Genomic DNA, 22,061 nt, shown 5'->3' on the forward strand with positions numbered 1-22,061 from the left:
TGTGTGATCATGTTCTCCAGCTGAATCATTCTGGATGCACGCACTCAGTTTTTGGTTGTGTACAGGAGCGCTGTGTTGCACAGACTTGCATGCAGTAACGCTGTGCTGTGCAGACCTGCTTAAAACTGTGTCCAGCGCTCTACCCCGAAGAAAATTAAATGTGTTTAATTTCTTCCATCCTACACACGTAGCCCTCAGCACACTTCTGCATAGGGAGAAAAAACTCAGCGTAGAGCTGCTAAAAGTGGGCGTAGAGCTGCTCAACTCGGTGTAGATGATACACCACAATAAGCAGCTCTACGAATATGCCAGTGTGAAAGGGGCTTAAGCGGCAAGGCCGAAAACCAACATTGTATGCCCGTGACCTTCAATCCCTCAGACATCACTGCATTAAAAACCAACGTCATTGTGTAAAGGATCTTACCATGTGGGCTCAGGAACACTTCAGAAAACCATTGTCAGTTAACACAGTTTGTCGCTACATCTTCAAGTGCAAGTTAAAACTCTACCATGCAAAGGGAAAGCTATACATCAACAAAATCCTTAAACGCTGCCGCCTTCTGTGGGCCCGAGCTCATTTGAAATGAAGAGACGCAAAGTGGAAAGTGTGCTGTGGTCTGATGAGTCCACATTTCAAATTGTTTTTGGAAATTTTTCCGTGTGGCACTCCGGTCTTTGTAAAATTCACATTTTTTTTCAGAGTGGTGCTCCGGTCTTAGTAGAATCCATATTTGTTTCCTGTGTAGTGCTCCAGTCTTAGTAAAATTCTTTTTTTTCCTGTGTGGCACTCAGGTCTTTGTAAAATCCATTGTTTTTTCTGTGTGGTGCTCTGGTCTTATTAAAATCCATATTTTTCCCTTGTGGTGCTCCGGTCTTTGTAAAATCCATATTTTTTCCCTTGTGGTGCTCCGATCTTTGTCAAATCCATATTTTTTCCCTTGTGGTGCTCCGATCTTTGTCAAATCCATATTTTTTTCCCTTGTGGTGCTCCGGTCTTTGAAAATCCATATTTTTTCCCTTGTGGTGCTCCGATCTTTGTAAAATCCATATTTTTTCTCGTGTAGCACTTGGGTCTTTGTAAAATTTGTGTTTTTTTTCTGTGTGGTGCTCCGGTCTTGTATAATCCAAAAGTTTTTCATGTGGCATTCCAGGACAAAGTGAGTTTTCTGAACCGGACTGACTTTCTTTCAGTCCCTGCAATGTTTTTTTTAACTGTATTTTTCATGGCTGTGTTATTTTCCAGGCATAGAAAGTCCAAAATTTTTCCAAAATAGCCTGTCCTGTCCTCGTAGCCGCTAGATGCTCAGATAATGGGATTTTAACAGCCTCATCCTCACCACAAACACGCCTCTAAAATCCTTGTTTGTCCTCATAGTACCTCGTGCACAAACTGCCTCACGCTGTTGTTGCTAAATTTTGAACTTCTTGAAATTAGTGCCACACTCAGAGATGAGCCTCATTAGTGAAATATTCTGCCTAAGAGCCTCTCAGAACCACTACTGTCCCACGATTGTTGAATAAACTGGGCTCATACAAAAAAAAAAAAATATGCTACGTGACTCATTATTCATCCTTCATTATTCGGTGGGACCAGGCCTTTAGACGTCAGTGCTGAAGGCTGCTGTCCCACAGACTGACATAGAAGAAGATAGCAGTGTGCAGACTGGAGCTGTATCGGCTGTATTTATTTATTTGTTCAACTTCATAATAATGTTATTTATAGCTCTGCACTTTTTGTGTGAAGGACATGTTGAAATGTTCAGTGAATTAAACGTGCTGCAAAACATTTTCAAGAAAGTTTTGTGTTAAGAGTGTGTTGTTATACTAAATTTTGACACGTTTTACTGCAGGCAAATACCAGCCTCAAATATCAGTATCAGCCTGCAAAGCTTGTTGATAATCTGTATCGGTATCAGCCCTTAAAAATCCATATATACATTGACCCTACTTTTTATGCAGCCATGTCTGGGGTCAGGAAAAATACATTAGCAGGCAACACTTTACTTCCAAAAACATTTTATTTATTGAATTACCAAATATGTAGTATGCTCCTGAAAGGACCAAAAAAAAAAAAAGCCCTCAGTGCCATGTGCATTGTTTTTGTGTTATTAAACTTTTCCCATTGTCTATTGTTAAAAAAGGAAACAAAAATCACAGTATATCAGAATATCAAATTGCAGTACTTGTGCAATGTCATTTCTTAAGAATCACAATATATATCTTATTGTGATAAATAACATATTGCATGGTAAGTGTATTGTCCAACAACCACAGAGCAGTTCTCACAAGTGAGCTGCTGGTTTTTTTTATTATTATTATTATTATTATTATTACCATGTTCTGTGATATGACTTTGCCTCGTTTTGATGATAATTCAGTGAGTTATTCTGCCTTTTGCTCTGGCTCCAGTCAACATTTTATTGACTCAGTCTTTCTGCCCCGGGTCATTTGAGTCAGGTGGAGTGTTGTTGTCGTCTCATTTGAAAGACAGTCACTTTGAGTCTGTTGGCTGTTTTACACGTCAATAGCAGCATTTCAAAGGCAGCGGACTGCCTTTCAAGATGGTGTCAGGCTTTGACACCATCTTGAGAAGTGTCAGCAGAGCAGCCACTTCCACTGAGGCTCCTTCTCCATTATGTCATTTGTATTCTTTTTTTTAATGCAAAATACAGTTTACATTCTAGTGTGTTTCAGGCCAGTTTTCTAATTTTAAAGTTGCGCCGAAGTAGACTGTGTGTAAGACTGACTTCCTTTTGGTGTCAGGTTGATCATGGTGGTGGGATGGACCGAACAGTTGGAGGTCTCAGCCATCTGTTAACTTAATGATCAATTGTGAACAGCGAGCAGATGACAAGTTCTTTCGAAGTGCACATTTTACATGACAGTGCTGTTGATCTTTTGTCACAGTCATTACAGGTTTACTGTTTTCATCATCATAATTACAGCAGATCAAAACTGGGCATGGGGACCTTGCTGCCCTGCAGGATTTTAAACCATGACAGCATTGTGTGTTACTAATGTAATCTTTGTGACTGTGGTCCCAGCTCTCTTCAGGTCATTGACCAGGGCCTCCTGTGTAGTTCTGAGCTTTCTCAGAATCATCCTTACCCCACAAAGTGAGATCTTGCATGGAATCCTAGACCAAGGGAGATTGACAGTCATCTTGTGTTTCTTCCACTTTCTAATAAATAAATCATAACAGTTGTTGTCTTCTACCAAGCTGCTTGCCTGTTGTCCTTTAGTTCATCCCAGCCTTGTGCAAGTCTACAGTTTTGTCTCTGGTGTCCTTAGACAGCTCTTTGGTCTTGCTATGGTGGACAGGTTGGAGTGTGATTGATTGTGTGAACAGGTGTCTTTTATACAGGTAACAAGTTCAAACAGGTGCAATTAATACAGGTAAAGAGTGCAGAATAAGAGGGCTTCTTAAAGAAAAATTAACAGGTCTGTGAGAGCCAGAATTTTTGCTGGTTGGTAGGGGTTCAAATACTTATTTGCAGTAGTAACGTACAAATAAATTATTTAAAAAATCATACATTGTGATTTCTGTATTTTTTTTCTTTTTTAGATTATGTATCTCACAGTGGACATGCACCTAAGATGAAAATTGCAGACCCCTCCCTGATTTCTAAGTGGGAGAACTTGTAAAATCACAGGGTGTTCAAATACTTATTTTCCTCACTGTATATAGCGCCAAATCACAACAAAGTTGCCTCAAAGCGCTTCACACAAGTAAAGTCATCTTTGAAGCAACTAATAACCTCCAAACCACAACACAATTTCAAACTCCATTTTCACATTTTAAGTCACTTAAAAACACATTTGAAATTTTAATCTACATTTCTCATGTTTGTTGCTTTCTAAATCTTATTCCTGTATAAATTATAGCCTATGTTATGGTTAAAGGTCCGGATGGGACCGGACCGGTACAGGCTATGGACCCAAATGCTGGGAGCAAGAAACAGAGTTGGTTGTAAAGAAAAGATATTTATTGACAAAGGACAAATAATATTGCTGTGCTGGGGGTGCCTGCAGAGTGGAGAGTAGCCGGCTCCTAGCGGTGAAAATAGGGAGCTGCAGGTTTCCGAGCCAGTCTTGAAGGAGAACTGAAACTGAGTATGTCAATATAAAGAAAAGGTACTTGGAAAAGTAAGATTTTTTTTTCTTTTTTCTCTTTTTATTTATGTTTATTTATTTTAGTCATGAAGATTATGTCTCTTGGTGATTTTTGTGTTTTTCACAATGCACCCAATACTCTATAGTTTTGTTTTGTTAAAAAAACAAAAACGAAATATTGGGAATGGAATTGGCCAGGGGTCACATACTAGTTCTGCGACCAAGCAACACAGTCTCACAGCAAGTTGTAATTCAGCAGCATGAAATATATATTAATCGGTTGGTTCGTGATATTGTGACGAAAAGCGTCATTTTTGTCACGGCATCACGAAATTCCATGATGGCTGCACGAAATTAAAAGTGGAGCCGGGGGGTCGGGGGTGATTATGGTTAGGGTGGGGGGGGGAGTAGGATTAGGTTATGGTTCAAGTTAGGGTTGGGGATAGGAGTAGGGTTTGTAATAGTGAGTTAAAAAAACCCTGTCACAAAAATTTTACTCATTTCATGACGGGAGGACAAAAAAAAAATGTGAGACTGGGCTGGACCAAGAGGAATATCAATGTATGTCTTGTAATTTTCTCAGTGTTTAAACTTGCAAATACCTTACTCAACACAGAGAGTGGAGTATTATTCATGCAGATGTTGCCATCCAGATCATCACCTTTTTCTTCCCAGAGTGGCACAGAGATGTTCTTTCTTGCAGTGCCAGGGGAATACAATCTCTGTGCACCTGAAAAAGCTTAGCCTTGATACCACACATCTCAACAGCTTTACCTGCCTTTACCTTTGTAACCTCGCTGAGATTCTGCGGTTTGTTGTTGACTAGTGGATCAGCTACCAGAACACTGCCAGAGATGCCCAACCTCCCGGGAGGAGGGTCAGCCTCATACAACTGCTCAAGAAGGCAGTCTCGATGGGACAGTACAACAGAGTCTTCTTTATGTACCATGATATCACTTGCCATGATTGTGGTGGAACAAAGTGTATGATTGGAGGAATGCAAAGTTTTGATTTCTCTGAAAGCAGGCCAAGGGTTGATACACTACAAATGGTGTATCACCTACTCACAGATTACTCTAACAAGTGCATCCTTGTCTTTTCTCAGTGCCAACACAGCCCACTTTCCCAGCTCCCTATACAGCCCAAAATTGTCACTGAGTCATACTGTACAACTCATCCAGATGATAGCCAGGGTATCGTCTGAGATGAAACACCTTCTCCAGTGAACATAGAAATACCCGTGGAGTTCCTGGTAGCTTTCAGGGTCCTGTCATAAATGTTAGTTCATTATGTACAGAGTAATGCTTCAAACAATAAATCTGTCACATTTCACAAAAAAATACACTGTAAAGAGAAACAAAACCTATATACATTGAACTGGATTATAAGTCGCATCTTATTTCTGTATGTGGAACTTGTTTTGTAGCACAGCATTTCCCCGGGGGTGAGTTTAACAACATACACAAACTCAGTGTACCACATGTGCACACATTAGTCTGTGCTGTTACTCAACATAAGGACTTTCACATTTAACAATAAACAAAATGGAGAAATAAATTGATTACATATTGATTATTTGGCACAGCATGGACAAAAGAAATCATCAGATGGACAAGAATTGCTGGCCTACAGCAGCATGGAGGAGTGAACAGTGGATTTATGCAGGAAGTCCTCAGCTTGTGGTGTGGAACACAAAGGCTGTTAAAGTCCAATAAAATAAATGTGTAATGGACAATATATTGGATGTTACTTGATGCAGTTTGTACAAAAGAAATTTTCAGTTGGACTTGGATAATTGGCCCATAGTGGGGTGATTCTTAGACTACGGGCACTTTTATGTCCCTTGATCATATTTTATGAAAAAAAAGAAAAAAGGGGAAATTTCACACTTTTACAGTTATCTTTACAATGAAAGTGTTTTAAGAAATTTGTCCTAGTAGTCTATGATGACTTTTTCACCTTTTTTCAGCATCATTATATGCAAATATTGCCATTTTGTGCTTGTCCCACAACCAGACTTATGATCTTCAATGATAAAAATGAATAGTAAACAAACGTTTTTTTCTAATGTTTTAAAATATCTCTGAATAAAATATCAGTAAAATAATCAAAACATAATTGGGGTATTCAATGTCATACAACTGTTGTGATGTTTTTAAACGAAATGTAGTTGTCCCACACTATTGCCGTAATTTCCACCACAACAATAATGTCCCTTTAAAAAGTTTGTATGAAAGGTTGTGTGGGTAGTTTCTATGGAGATAAACAGTGACATCAGAGCACATGTATATAGCGCCAAATCACAACAAAGAGTTGCCCCAAGGCGCTTTATATTGTAAGGCAATGGTGTGGTGGAAATTACATTTACAAAGCCAATAGTGCCCGTAGTTAAAGAATCACCCAGTGTTAGAAAAACTACAATAAAATCCAAGTCCATTTGACTTTTTTTTATCAGCTCATTAATTTAGGATTTTGGTCCATTGTTGTTGAGTGCTTTGATTCCTGGAAAAGACCTATATAAATAGGCATTATATTATTATCATTATTCATATTATTATTCAATTTCAGTTTATTTAATTTATATAGCGCCAAATCACAACAAGTAAGGTCTAACCTTACCAACCAATTATTATTATTATCATTGGGGATGCACCACTTTTTTCCAGACTGAGTACAAGTACGAGTACATACATTTTGGTACGAATACTTAGTGATACCATTACAGTTTTATGATGACTTTGAAAACATGTTTTTATTCATCAGTTGTTCCTTACTTTTTGACTGTAACTGCTACCAATATCATTAGCTTTGTTTTTATTTACAAACATTTCACTGAGATCATGTAACTTCACTTTTTAACTACAACAAATTGTCCTTTAACTTTAATTGTATGTTTCTTAGCAAACATGACACTGTCAGACATCTCACTGAAATGTAAACTGTGGACTTCAGCACTACAAAATATACAACACCAGTAACAGAACCGAAACTGTCCATCACTAACTATTTCTGTCTGTGAGGAAAAGCCTTTTTGAAAATGTGAGGGGCAGATTCATGTTGATAAAGTTTCTCTGTGTTATCAGCTGTGAACCTGTTTTTATTTTTTTTTACAATGTGTGACCCTGAACTAAACAGCCTTTCACTCGCCACACTATTTATTAACTTTTAATTAAATACGTATCGGTAACATACACAAATACAAACCATAAAAGTTTTTTTTTCCAAAGGTGGAACATGTAATATTGATAAGCACGATGTTCACGCACACACAGTGTTGCGTGGCATCTCCGCGGCACGCAGAAGAAAAACGGAGTAATTTTAACATTATTTCAATTTTTTCTTTGTGGCTCATGGGATAATTTATTGTGTTCCGACAGAATAGCCTGAAGCCTGTGGTAAATGAACCGTTAACGAGGCGCAGTGACTCAACTTCATGCCCAAATTGCGGTTTGTGGAGGAACAGCAGAGGTTCCGAACGCAGCCCCACAGAGATTCCACAAATGGATTACGGACCGAGCCGGTCTCCCATCGGACTGAACACCCACACCAAGGGCTGAAACTCACCAACCTGATGGACAACTTCCGCTTCTGAAACCCTGATCTGAGTTCTGGTGGAGGAACTGTGGAGCAAAGTGCTGAACTTATAGAGGAACTTTTTTCAGCCACACAAGGATTTAAAGTATTTTCAGATGTTGTTTTCCAAACTCAGGAGGCTTTGTGTGGATTATTTTTCTTTAAGATCGTATGATGATGAATTCCACTGAAACTAATGGGTAAGGCTTTTTATTTACTGTGTGTTAATTTATGCCACATGACGAGCATTGATGGCCGTATTTCGGCTTATGAGTAAATTACATGAAAGCCTGTACAAATGCAAAAAAAAAGCATAAAAGTGATTCACAGGATTACTAAAAAAGCAGTTTGAACATAATAGTTTTGAGTTTGTAGCATCAACAACAGATGCTACTATTATTGTGAACACCCCCTTTTCTACTTTTTTTTACTAATAGCCCAATTTCATAGCCTTAAGAGTGTGCATATCATGAATGCTTGGTCTTGTTGGATTTGTGAGAATCTACTGAATCTACTGGTACCTTGATTCCCATGTAACAATAAGAAATATCCTCAAAACCTGGATTAATCTTTTTAGTCACATAGCACTACTATTATTCTGAACATTACTGTATACCTCTGCCATATGTTTGTAGTGCTGCTTTTATTCAGAGACTAAGACTAAACATGGCATGTAAAAGCCGGTTGTTTGTGTAAAGAAAGCTATAGAGAGCTATAAGAGATAAAGATGAATTTAAGCTCTAAAAACTCCACACAGATCCCCCCCCATCTCCCATAAAGCTCACTTTGAAGGGCTCCAAAGGGAAGGAGTTTCCTTTGAAGAAGCAGTTCTGGAGCCACAATGGCTTGTAAAAATGTTTCCACTGTTGGGATTTTGACCAGATATTGAGGCTGAAGCAGGAACAGTGAGGACGGCTCCTCAGCGCGGCTGTTTCTTGTGGTGTACTGCAGGGAGGAGGTTTGCCGCTGATCCCAGCTTCCTGTCAACAAAAATGTCTCATTGTCTTAAAGGGCAGAATTTGGAAACTCACATTGTGAGTTCTCTCCAAATACAGAGACATGTGCTCCCACCAGAGAATTGGGATTCATTCTGCCCCCTTATCTCTTTGACTGGACTCTTTGGTTGAACTCTCTCTGACTCTGCTACGTTCTCATGCCCTCTGCACATCCTGTGTATGCGCTCATTTAAGAATCACACGTGTATCTGCAGCCAGACCGGTCTAACTTTAGGTTTCATCAATCAGTGGTCTTTGTCTTCACACAAGAGTTTATCAGACTGCGTTTAAAACTTCTACACTGTCATAGCTGTAAGGAATATGAAAAGTACGTAACAGTTCTGAGCTGTACAGGGGAGTGACAGTTTAAAGGAAAAACCTGAATGCTTGACCCCCAGCATTGAGGGGATCTGACGGCACTGTTAACCGATGGGAAATTTTGCTGATATGGTTTTGAGGGAACAAGAAGTAAAGGCCCTGTCACACCTTGACGATTTAGCCTGCGTATGCCGACCGTATTAAAAAGTCTGGTGCCCGCTGTCGTACATCTAATAAATTAATGCAGCTGTCACACCTTGCAGATTATCCAGTGTTATCCAGTGCATCCAACTAGTCACTGTTTTGGAAGACGATGCATCCCGGCCGGCATGACATTTTTTACACATTCAAAAATTTCATGATCACTCCGTGCTCTGCAGCGCTAGTTTTACACCACTTACACCCTGTGTCCCAGACCGAACGGTTCCCCCCCCCTAAAATCGGTCCGCCCTGCCTTCACTGCGCATGCGTCATTTCGGAGCGTCGGCAGTATTTCACAGATTATCGCCTTGTTTCTGCTTCAAACTGCACTCCACTCATCATCTATCTCAGTGACATATCTGAAGCTTTTGTACAACAATTGTTTCAACATAAATTCAGCATTATGTCATAATAAAAGACAGAGGAAGCGATCAGAGTGCCGCCGCCATAACGAGATGCTCCTGTTGCGTTCACTGTGCCTCCATCATGTCAAAGCGTCACTGATTATCACTTCGTTTCTACTTAAAATGGCCTTGTTTCCGTTTAAAATTGACTTTAGAATGATTCAAGAGGTTTTACCTTGTCATCTGATGGTTAATAATCACATTAATCCATTTGATTGCTTTGGTAGAAGAGACTCTGTCTCAGACGAGCTGCTGTGGTCCCAAATGACGCATGCGTAGTGGAGGCAGGGCGGACCAATTTGTAGGGGGGAACCGTTCGGTCAGCGACACTGGCGTCAGACCACAATTATTTTTGCACCAATAACATAGATAGTCAGGCAAATCAGCAGTAGGAGACTTATTTTGGAAAATATCACTTGTTTTGAGAAACCTTGTCAGGCCAGATGCACTTATTATGTTGACAGATATTTTTTGTTAATTCATTTATTATTTTCCTCTTTTAGAGTGCTGAGTTTTGCAATCAAACAGATCCACAAAGAGGATTCAGTGCTGGCTTGTCATAGAGCTGGTCAGTATGAAAATACAGCAGATCAATCGTTTCCATCTCACCCTGTCCTCTGTATCTTCCTGTGTCACACCAACCACCTGCATGTCCTCCTTCAGCACATCCATAAACCTCTTTAGCCTCCCTCTTCTCCTCCTGCCTGGTGGCTCCATCCTCAGCATCCTTCCCCCTATATACCCTGGGTCCCTCCTCTGCACATGTCCAAACCATCTCAATCTCACCTCTCTGACTTTGTCTCCAAACCATCCCACCTGAGCTGTCCCTCCAATGTGTTCATTTCTAATCTTGTCCATTCTCATCACTCCCAAAGAGAATCTCAACATCTTCAGCTCTGCCACCTGTCTCTTTGTTAGTGCCACCGTCTGTAAGCCGTACAACATAGCTGGTCTCACTACTGTCTTGTAAACTTTCCCCTTCACTCTTGCTGATATTCTTCGGTCACAAATAACTCCTGCCACCTTTCCCACTCCACCCTGCCTGCACTCTCTTCTTCACCTCTCGACCACACTCTCCACTACTTTGGACAGTTGACCCACAAGTATTTAAACTCATCTACTTTCACCACCCCTACTCCTTGTAACTGCACTATTCCGCTGGGCTCCCTTCCATTCACATACATGTACTCAGTCTTGCTCCTACTGACTTTCATTCCCCTGCTCTCCAGAGCATATCTCCACCTCTCCAGGCCAGACTCAACTTGTTCTCTGCTCTCACTGCAGATCACAATGTCATCTGCAAACATCTTAGTTCATGGAGACTCCTGCCTGATCTCATCCGTCAACCTGTCCATCACCAGTGTGAACAAGAAGGGACAGGGCTGATACTTGGTGTAAGGGTGATTCTTTAACTACGGGCACTATTGGCCTTGTAAATGTAATTTCCACCACACCATTGCCTTACAATATAAAGCGCCTTGGGGAAACTGTTTGTTGTGATTTGGCGCTATATACATGTGCTCTGATGTCACTGTTTATCTCCATACAAACTACCCAAACAATCTTTCATACAAACTGTTTAGGGACATTACAGTGTTGTGGTGGAAATTACGGCAATAGTGTGGGACAACTACATTTTGTTTAAAAAAATCACAACAGTTGTATGACATTGAATACCCCAATTATGTTTTGATTATTTTACTGATATTTTATTCAGAGATATTTTAAAATATTAGAAAAAACATTTCTTTACCATTCATTTTTGTCATTGAAGATCAAAAGTCTGGGTGTGGGACAAGCACAAAACGGCAATATTTGCATATAATGATGCTGAAAAAAGGTGAAAAAGTCATCATAGTCTACTAGAACAAATTTCTTAACACACTTTCATTGTAAAGATAACTATAAAAGTGTGAAATTTCCCCTTTTTTCTGTTTTTCATACAATATGATCAAAGGACATAATAAGTGCCCGTAGTCTAAGAATCACCCATATAATGATGCTGAAAAAAGCTGAAAAAGTCATCATAGACTACTAGAACAAATTTCTTAACACACTTTCATTGTAAAGATAACTATAAAAGTGTGAAATTTCCCCTTTTTTCTGTTTTTCATACAATATGATCAAAGCACATAATAAGTGCCCGTAGTCTAAGAATCACCCATATAATGATGCTGAAAAAAGCTGAAAAAGTCATCATAGACTACTAGAACAAATTTCTTAACACACTTTCATTGTAAAGATAACTATAAAAGTGTGAAATTTCCCCTTTTTTCTGTTTTTCATACAATATGATCAAAGCACATAATAAGTGCCCGTAGTCTAAGAATCACCCGTAAACGTCAGTTATGAAATTGGTCAAACAATGCAAGGATATGGAAATTATTTGATTTAAAAATGTCCAAATAGAATAATTTGATAGAAAACTGACATTTCAGTGAACCACAGATGTTGAACCACCTAAAAATACTTGAGTTGTTTGAATGAAGGTCTTCCAGCTCAGAAATCAAACCAGGTTGTCATTTATCATAGACTTCAGTCTGCGGTTCTGCACCTTTACCTGTGGCATATCAGTACTGTCCATGTTTGATATTATGACAGAATGTTTTTGTTTTTCTTCAAGCCTCTGATGTCTAATCTTCATATTTTTAGGAAGAACAGGAAGGCTGCTCAAGCAGTTTCCTGACAAGAGGAAGCAAACAAAACATTTGGCTTCTTGTGTCGGATATGAGGGCCACAGACTTACGTATTTTTAATAAGTGATGGCTGCAGCAGTGAAGTGAGAGAGAAATTTAAATAAAAACTAGTCTTGAATTCCTTCATGGTTTTTGAAAGCTCAGCTGAGAAAAGTTTAAACCTGCTTTTGTAGAACGAGTTATGATCTGTGGACAGCAGATGAGAGCTTTGGCTGTCATCCAACAACAGAACAGACTGAATATAAAGTCTCAGAATGTGACATCGCTGTGGATTTATTCCACAGAGGCTCATGAAGTGGCCATTTGTCTCGTCCTCCTTCTCTGATGTCAAACTCATTGCAGTTCAAGATCCTGACTCCCGGTTCTGCTTTATGTCCAAACGGACCTCCGAATGAAAGAGGTCAGTGTTTGAAGATGGCTATAAGTTAATATTACACAAAAACAGACTCGCAACCCTGCTGCTCACCTCTCTGCTTATGAAAAAATAAAACTCACTTTAATAGGGATTATTGCAAAGTAGAGACCTAATCATGTCTACAGTGTATCCCACCAATCAGAACCCAGCCAAACTTTATGTGTTCTGCTCTTGGACAATCAGGTCCCACCCAAAATGCAGTCAGTCCAAGCAATCCAAAAGAGAGATTAAACAATCCGCACTGCAGCATCACTTTGTGCCAGAATGCACAATAAGAAGAATGACTTATTTTTAGACACCTCCATTACGCTGAAGTGGTTGTGATCCACTTAAAGCAGAGACCCGGAGGGTGAAACAAATCCATCCTTTAATTTTAAGAAAAAAAGAAAACACTCCAAGTCTGAATTCCAGGTCATGACCTCATGTAGTGTCCGCCAAGCCCACATGCATTGACATGACATCGTGTGTAATGAACGGAAAGAACTCTTTGGACTCTATCTTGCCAGTGGGTACATAAACTACAGTACACATAGGGTAAGCACAAAGGTGGGTGCTGGGTGTAAAGGGAATGGATTCATTCTCTTCCTTCATCAAAAGGCTTGTTTTGAAGTGTAACAAGTTAAACCATCTTGAAATGTTTCATCAGATTGGGCCCTACCACTGCCTTGATGCTGGCAGCACTGCTGTTTCCAGAGTGCACTGTAGGGTTCAAAATGACAAGGAAATGGACTGGCATGGAATCAGCTGATTACATATACACATAATAACATCAAGATTCTATCCAAATTTTTTTCACCGTGGGAACCTCTCAGGTTAGATCTCAGAGCGCACATCTGGAGATCCACCACATATAGAACTGCCCTGGGTCCTGTTTGGCAGTCACCAATGCAGACAACAACCGGTCAACCTGCCTTTCCATAAGTAGCCATTTGTCTGTCATTGCCATGCGATACATGCCTTTGCTGGGGTCATGAACACTGTAGCAACTGTGTGTTGGATCATGCCCAGAGAAATGTGTCACATGGCCATAATTTAATATCTGCCATTACCTCTTGTTACCTCTCAAGTAGTACGCCACATCTGCATCTCCCATACTAAACATTTGTTTGACACAAAGTCTTTCCAGGGGTATCCAAAGATCCACGGGAGAGACATACTATAAAATACATCCAGATGGCCCTTAGATCTGTGGTTAGGGGCCAACTTTTATACCCATATAGTAAGACTGCAAGCACCAGGACTCTAAAGACTCGAACCTTCCCTCTCTTGCAAAGATGTCAACATGGCCAAACATCTCTGTTCAACAATCTCATGTATTTGACCCAGGAAAGATCATAAATCAAGACACTGTGACTCCTCAGTCAACTTTTCAAGTGCACAATCAGGTCTTCCATTGATTCCCAAACATTGCAGCATCATCTGCAAAGTCAAAGCCGATGAATCTTTCCTCACTGACGCACACAAATATGTTGATGCCATAGCTCTACCCAACACCCAGTCTATGCAGGCACTGACACAAAGTACGTCCCTGACAATGTCAGTATTCACTGGGATGAAGTCAGAGACTCTGGCCCAGGTTAAGTGTTTGAAACTCTGGTAAACAGACTGAATATATATGGGTGATTCTTAGACTACGGGCACTTATGTCCTTTGATCATATTGTATGAAAAACAGAAAAAGGGGAAATTTCACACTTTTATAGTTATCTTTACAATGAAAGTGTGTTAAGAAATTTGTTCTAGTAGTCTATGATGACTTTTTCACCTTTTTTCAGCATCATTATATGCAAATATTGCCGTTTTGTGCTTGTCCCACACCTAAGACTTTTGATCTTCAATGATAAAAATGAATGGTAAAGAAACGTTTTTTCTAATGTTTTAAAATATCGCTGAATAAAATATCAGTAAAATAATCAAAACATAATTGGGGTATTCAATGTCATACAACTGTTGTGATTTTTTTAAACAAAATGTCGTTGTCCCACACTATTGCCGTAATTTCCACCACAACACTGTAATGTCCCTAAACAGTTTGTATGAAAGATTGTTTGGGTAGTTTGTATGGAGATAAACAGTGACATCAGAGCACATGTATATAGCGCCAAATCACAACAAACAGTTGCCCCAAGGCGCTTTATATTGTAAGGCAATGGTGTGGTGGAAATTACATTTACAAGGCCAATAGTGCCCGTAGTTAAAGAATCACCCATATAGCGCTTTCTTTGTCAAAGTACTTTATAGTGAGGCTTCACATTCAGACAATGTCAGAGTGCTGCCATGCAAGATCCTCAAATGCACATCGGGAGCAACTTGGGGATTAAGAACTTTGCCCAAAAAGGCCATCACTTTCCACAGTCATGTCATTGTAGTGGCAGAGTTACTATCTTCGGAACAACAGGTTGGGGGTTCAAGTCCAGGGCGGGACATACATCCAGTCAGTGTCTCCAGGGTAGCCCCCAATGCTTGGCTTGATTTTTATTGTGAAAATTCCCTGACAAAAAGTTGTTTGTGCTTGTGGGAAACATTTGTAATTGTTTCTAGCAGCCGTTGGGTTTTTGTGTTCTTGCCTGTTTTCCAGTCTGGCCACAGTGGTGATGTTGCTCATACTACACAAAGACAGTTGATTGGCGTCAAGTTCCTGCCACAGTTGTGTGACAGATATGAGCGAGAGGAAGGGAGGGGTGAGAGTAAAAATAGACCTCATGACCGCTTTGTATTGTGCAAAATCTGCATCTGCTACATACACAGAAACCCACATGAAAACCAGCTGAAGGAGGAGGTCAATTTATAACATGGCTTTGCAGGAACGTATTCTTTACTAGATCATTCTAAATGCTGTTTGTGTTTGAATGTAGACTCTTGGGGTTTTTTTGTCTCTGTAAACCATTAAGCAGCCAGGCCCGAAGTACAGTGAGATGTACAACGTTTAAACAAAACCTGCTTTGTCTGGGACCAAGGACAAAAGACCCAGACAAATTTGAGGAGAAGTATGCCTTGAGTGTGTCTCCATAACCCCAAATCCTAGTGGGAGCCGTGAGGGCTGGTCAAAAAGTTCCCCTTGGCTGCTGGAGCAGAGATAATTGGACCCAGGTTTAGCCACAGATTTGGTATTCACATCTTGAGCCAAGTTTTGATCTTCACAGGTTTTTTTAACAAGCGCTGTCTGTGCAATAAAGACCGCCTGAGTGACATGTTTAGATTTTTTTTTTTTCTTCTCTGCATATGATCATTGTTGGCCCACTGGGGTTAAAAAAAAAAAGAATATATTTGGGTGATTCTTTAACTATGGGCACTATTGGCCTTGTAAATGTAATTTCCACCACACCATTGCCTTACAATATAAGGCGCCTTGGGGCAACTGTTTGTTGTGATTTGGTGCTATATACATGTGCTCTGATGTCACTGTTTATCTCCATACAAACTACCCAAACAATCTTTCATACAAACTGTTTAGGGACATTACAGTGTTGTGGTGGAAATGACGGCAATAGTGTGGGACAACTACATTTTGTTTAAAAAAATCACAACAGTTGTATGACATTGAATACCCCAATTATGTTTTGATTATTTTACTGATATTTTATTCAGAGATATTTTAAAACATTAGAAAAAATGTTTCTTTACCATTCATTTTTATCATTGAAGATCAAAAGTCTTGGTGTGGGACAAGCATAAAACGGCAATATTTGCATATAATGATGCTGAAAAAAGGTGAAAAAGTCATCATAGACTACTAGAACAAATTTCTTAACACACTTTCATTGTAAAGATAACTATAAAAGTGTGAAATTTCCCCTTTTTTCTGTTTTTCATACAATATGATCAAAGGACATAATAAGTGCCCGTAGTCTAAGAATCACCCACTTATGGGGAGCGTGTGATTCTTTATGAGTACACTATCCAGCCAGGGACAGTGGAAATTGATTTGTCCTGTGTTCAGACTTTGTCTTCTTTCTCTAAAGGTCAAGGGTCAAACCTATAGGAACCATTGTTTCATGAGGTCACAGGATAACCACAGGAGTTTTGTGTGACTGTTCGAGTTTGTTTAATTTTGAAATTTTTCAGGAAGATTAAATGTGAACTGTGGTCCCTCAGCTCTACCACGTATCTGCTTGGTCCTGGCAGGCATAATATCTTGACATGTTTTGGGGCGAGATATTAAGTCCAAAAAAGTTTGATTTCAGCTTCATCTTGAAGATGACATGGGGATGATTGAGAACAGTGACTTAAAACTGCCTGCAAAACATTTTAAATGCACATAGCCAATGAGAAATCTGGGAACATAGCTGGAAATACTCCTGTGCTGTTGTCTGACCCCAAAGAGCAAAAACTGTATCCCATGGTTCCAAAAGCACAAATTTTTCCTGTTCAACAGTATGAACATTGTAAACAAATCAGGTTAAAAAACAACACAGATGACTGCAGCTTGAAAGATGAAAGCCCCCTGATATGCAAAGTGATTTTTGAAGAGTGTTTACAAAAGTAAGGAAAATATTGCAAAACCAGCTCTTTGCTGAATTCAAGGTATGACGGTAGGAATTCAAGGAAAATAAGGTATACAAGGTGTTAGGAGAGGTGATAGTCTAGTGGTCAAGCGTTGGACTTGAGACCAGAGGATCAATGGTTCAAATCCCAGCCTGACTGGAAAATCATTAAGGGCCATTGGGAAAGGTCCTGAATGCCCTAGTTGCCCCATTGTGTAGTGAGTACCTTGTATGGCATCACCCTGACATTGGGATGAATGTGAGGCATTATTGTAAAGTGCTTTGAGCATCTGATGTAGATGGAAAAGCGCTATATAAATGCAGTCCATTTAAGGTAATGATGTATTGATTATGACTTTGTCAAGAACTAGGTAGGGATTGCTATATTATTGAATCAAATTATTTAGCTTTGCAAAGAAGACATAACATGGCTAATGAGCAACCTATGCTCTGTGATTTTTTTTTAATTCAAAGCAAAATGGCGCACAGTCAACAAGGTGTTTAATAATTTGCCAGTTGACATTTTTATCTTGTGTACAGTGGGTAAGTCTGTTTGTCCCCCCAAAAGTGGCACATACAAATAAATAATATACTACTGTCACAAGTTGCTTTGAATTAATATGGCCAAACTTCAGTGGCTCAATCCAAGAGTCTGTGTAATCATAAATGCAATATACATATATGTGTGTGTGTGTGTGTGTGTGTGTGTGTGTGTGTGTGTGTGTGTGTGTGTGTGTGTGTGTGTGTGTGTGTGTGTGTGTGTGTGTGTGTGTGTGTGTGTGTGTGTGTGTGTGTGTGTGTGTGTGGTCCAGTTAACATAGAACTATTGTTTCTACAGAGCTGTGCAATACCATGTAATACTGTGTACTGTGATATCTGGCCCATGCCTAAAATGTAGATGCAAGTTTTATTGCATTCATTTACATTTATTGACATGTTGTATGTTCCATTTATTGCATTCTTTAACATCTTACTTCAGATGTACTAATATGATCTCTGGCTTACACTAAAATGTGAAATAGCACGGCTCACTCCATCATGCATGTTATATGAGGAAGCAGCTTCTTGTTTGGGTGTGCACTGCAGCCTTCAGAGACCGGCTGATTGTTCTCAGCTGCTTCAGGTTCTAACACAGTGATGAAAAATCCATCGGCTCTGCCGGGCAGTGTTCCCTGCCCTCGATGTGGACCCTACAAGACTCTCTGCACATCTCCTGAGTCCTTCATCTGTCAACTGTGTGTTTGTGTCCTTGTGAATTTAATGTGTGTTCACCATGTCTGTCTGCAGGTTGCAGGAAGGGAATACACCCTGTGGGATGACTTCCGTGTTGAGGGCAGGCAAGGCGGTCAGCAGGAAATGACCTTGGAAGAGCTGATCCAGTATATCAAGGTACAGCCTCCTTATTTCTTTCAGCACAGAAAGATACATGCACACTGCAGCCGGGACATGTCAGTGCACATAGTGTGTTTGGCTCCATTCAAACTTCCTTCCTCCAGTTCACACATTGTCTGTTGTACACGTTTGGTGTTTCACACATGCAACTGTAAGAGTCTTTTGTCAATTCCCATCACTACAACTTCTGGAAAAGATTATGGAGTCACCACAAATATAACACATGTTACCACTTTATTTACTTCATAGCAGAAAAGCAAATCACAAATAATGGCACAAAACAGTTTTTAACTAACTGAACATTCTGGCTCTATGAAATATACCTCAGACAAATCAAAATGAATTTTGGTCAATAATGGAATTTGTTTACCACATCAAGTAGAGGAAAAAGTTATGGAATCACTAAATACTGAGGAAAAAATGTGGACTTATTTTGCAACAAATTGAATTATTTGTGCGTGCGTGCGTGTGTGAGAGACTGATCCGAAACAGCTTCACTTAAAGGTGTATCATAGAAAATGGGTTTAGTATTGCCAGGACCATGAAGAACCAAGGTGACAACAACAGTGTGTGAAAACAGACTTATTTCGAGAATTCAGACCCACAAGCCTTTAGCCCCATTCTTTCTCATGTTCACTGATACATATGTATCTCGGAAGCCTGCGATTTGAAACCTTGGAAAACCTTAAGGGGGGTCCCAGAGGATGTCTGTGATGAATGGGGATATTAGCTCATTGCGCTGTTGCCTTGATTAAACCATGGCTAAGTTTTCAGCATGTAATTTGCCGCTATATAATTGTGATTTGGCGCTATATAAAGGAAATAAATTGAAATTGAAGTTTAAAAAACTGTCATTTTTTTTTTTACACTACCTTTGTAAGTCTGTGCAGATCCATTGTCCTATCTGTCGTGCCATCATCGGGTGGTTTTTAAAAAGTGCCATGTTTGTGCTAAAATTATACGGCAGGTGTGCTATGGGTTATGCCATGATTACTTTCCTACACATTGCATGGAACAAGTCAACGCATTACATAATCAAACCACGTGCTTGATCACATTCATTCCCAGTCATGATCTTCACACACCAGAGTGACACATTTGCAGATTGCGAAAGTGAGAATGGGGCTTTATGCATGCAATATGCGAGAAAAATCTTGTTGCCAAAGCTCAAAAATCTTTTTGGGTTGTTTCTTCATGTGTTATTGTGCCTACTACAGTGAGCGACATCAGGTTATGAAAATTTATCATTCAACAGTTCAACATCCAGGCTGCCATAAGTCCCCCGCTGACCCCTTTCAGAGCGTGGCCACAAACATCGGTCATAGAGTAAAAGATGAAATGCTTAAAACATTCATTGTACAGGTTGTCTTCTGCCCAGATCAGAGTGTTAAGTAGGTAGGTAGGTGGGTAGATAGGTAGCTGGGGAACTATTTAGGTAGGTAAGTGGGTAGCTATGTAGTTTGGAAAGTAGGTGGGTAGACAGGGAGCTATGTAGGCAGGTAGGTAGGTACAAGTGGGTAGCTAGGTAGTTTGGAAAGTAGGTAGTTAGGCAGGTAGATAGGTAGCTAGGAACTATGAAAGTAGGTAAGTGGGTACCTACTTAGTTTGGAAAGTAGGTGGGTAGATAGGGAGCTATGTAGGCAGGTAGGTAGGTACAAATGGGTAGCTAGTAGGGATGGGTATCGAGAACCGGTTCCTTTCGGGTATCGTTAAGAAGTGATTCGATCCACCGACATCAATAACCTTTTTACTTAACGATTCCCTTATCGGTCTTTCAGAGTGGCCGTTGTTTTTGAGGGTGTTTGTCAGGAAAATGATCATTTCTCTACATTGATTACAGACCCTGCAGCGGTCTGTAATTAACTTTTCTGCAGCGCAGCTTTGCTTTGAACCTTGAACCAATCGAATCAGTGATTCGCAGCAGTGCTTCGATCATTGCTTCGTTGATTAATTTTTTTCTTTCGCTTTCCCCCGCTAAAACCCTAAAGAGCATATGGCTGTGAGTATTATTTACCTTTTTTATGTTAAACCGACCTGTTACGGTCTTCTGAAACAGTTGATAGATGTATTTTATAACTTAAAAACGGGACCGATGCTAACACGTTAGCATGTCTATGGCATTTTCAATGGTAAAGTTAGCATTAAGCAGTTGCAGCTGTCAAGCATTTGTTGTCGTAAAAGAATCAAATGTATTACAAATTGTAACATTTTTTAATTTTATTTTTGTTTATATATTACCTAGTGACCTATTACCTATTACCTTGTTTATATATATATATACCTACCTAGTGACTCTTACTCCTCTATTTCATCCCTGTCTTATTTAAGTTTAATGACAGTTTGTTTCAGTCAAACCATATTTTCAGTGTGTTAATTTCTTCAGTGATTTCCTCCAGAACTATCTGCCAAGCTAGAAAACTGCTGCATCCTAGTAAGAGCCGAATACTACTGGAATGAATTTGAATAAGAAAAGTTGGGTTTTGTTATGTTTGTTTTTTTGTTTTGTTTTGTTTTTTTTCAGTTTATTGTCTGGAATAGTACCAGATTGCATTTCAGAGCTTCTAGAATTTAAACATTTTCGTGTGGGTGGTGTTGGGGGTAATTTTGGGTTTCAGCTTTTTTTTTGTTTTTCACCACTTTCATCCCTGAATATGTGAAATCGTGAGTCACTTTTGTGCGGATTAAAGTTACTAACTGGAATTCCTGTCTTGTTGCGAGAAAGAAACGAGAATCGTCCTCCGTTCTGTTCACACAGCTCCAAACGCTGCGCGGCTCTCTGCCAAGTCAAGTTAGAACGATAGAGTCCAGTTGGAATTAATAACTTCAAAGCAAAACACAGTTTTGTTTATTTTTATTTCTGTCCAGAGATCAAGGATACAGTGACCAATTTCATATTTATTTACTTTAAGACTCAATGAAATACATAGAAAACCTGTAAAGCCTACTTTTAGTACAAAATTCGCAAGAGGTATCGATAAGGGAATTGATAAGGAATCGGATCAATAAGCAGAATCGATAATGGCATCGATATCGATAAAATCTTATCAATACCCATCCCTAGTAGCTAGGTAGTTTGGAAAGTAGGTAGGTAGGTGGGTAGATAGGTAGCTGGGGAACTATGTAGGTATGTAAGTGGGTATCTACGTAGTTTGGAAAGTAGGTGGGTAGACAGGGAGCTTTGTAGACAGGTAGGTAGGTACAAATGGGTAGCTAGGTAGTTTGGAAAGTAGGTAGGTAGGTGGGTAGATAGGTAGCTGAGGAACTATGTAGGTAGGTAAGTGGGTAGCTACGTAGTTTGGAAAGTAGGTGGGTAGATAGGGAGCATGGTAGGCAGGTAGGTAGGTACGAAATGGGTAGCTAGGTAGTTTGGAAAGTAGATAGGTAGGTGGGTAAATAGGTAGCTGTGGAACTATGTAGGTAGGTAAGTGGATATCTACGTAATTTGGAAAGTAGGTGGGTAGACAGGGAGCT

General features: G+C 39.7%; 1 protein-coding gene across 1 annotated transcript in view; it reads left to right on the top strand.

Annotated features, from left to right (window-relative positions):
- Positions 1–22,061, top strand: part of uba7 (ubiquitin-like modifier activating enzyme 7) — a 99,842-nt gene that overhangs the window by 70,234 nt on the left and 7,547 nt on the right. The window contains exon 22 of the mRNA XM_034166346.1: positions 18,486–18,587. Coding sequence (XP_034022237.1) covers positions 18,486–18,587 — 102 coding nt within the window. The remainder of the gene's footprint in view (positions 1–18,485; positions 18,588–22,061) is intronic.

The sequence above is a fragment of the Thalassophryne amazonica genome, chromosome 3 (genome assembly GCF_902500255.1).
Source record: "Thalassophryne amazonica chromosome 3, fThaAma1.1, whole genome shotgun sequence".
Classification (NCBI taxonomy): domain Eukaryota; kingdom Metazoa; phylum Chordata; class Actinopteri; order Batrachoidiformes; family Batrachoididae; genus Thalassophryne; species Thalassophryne amazonica.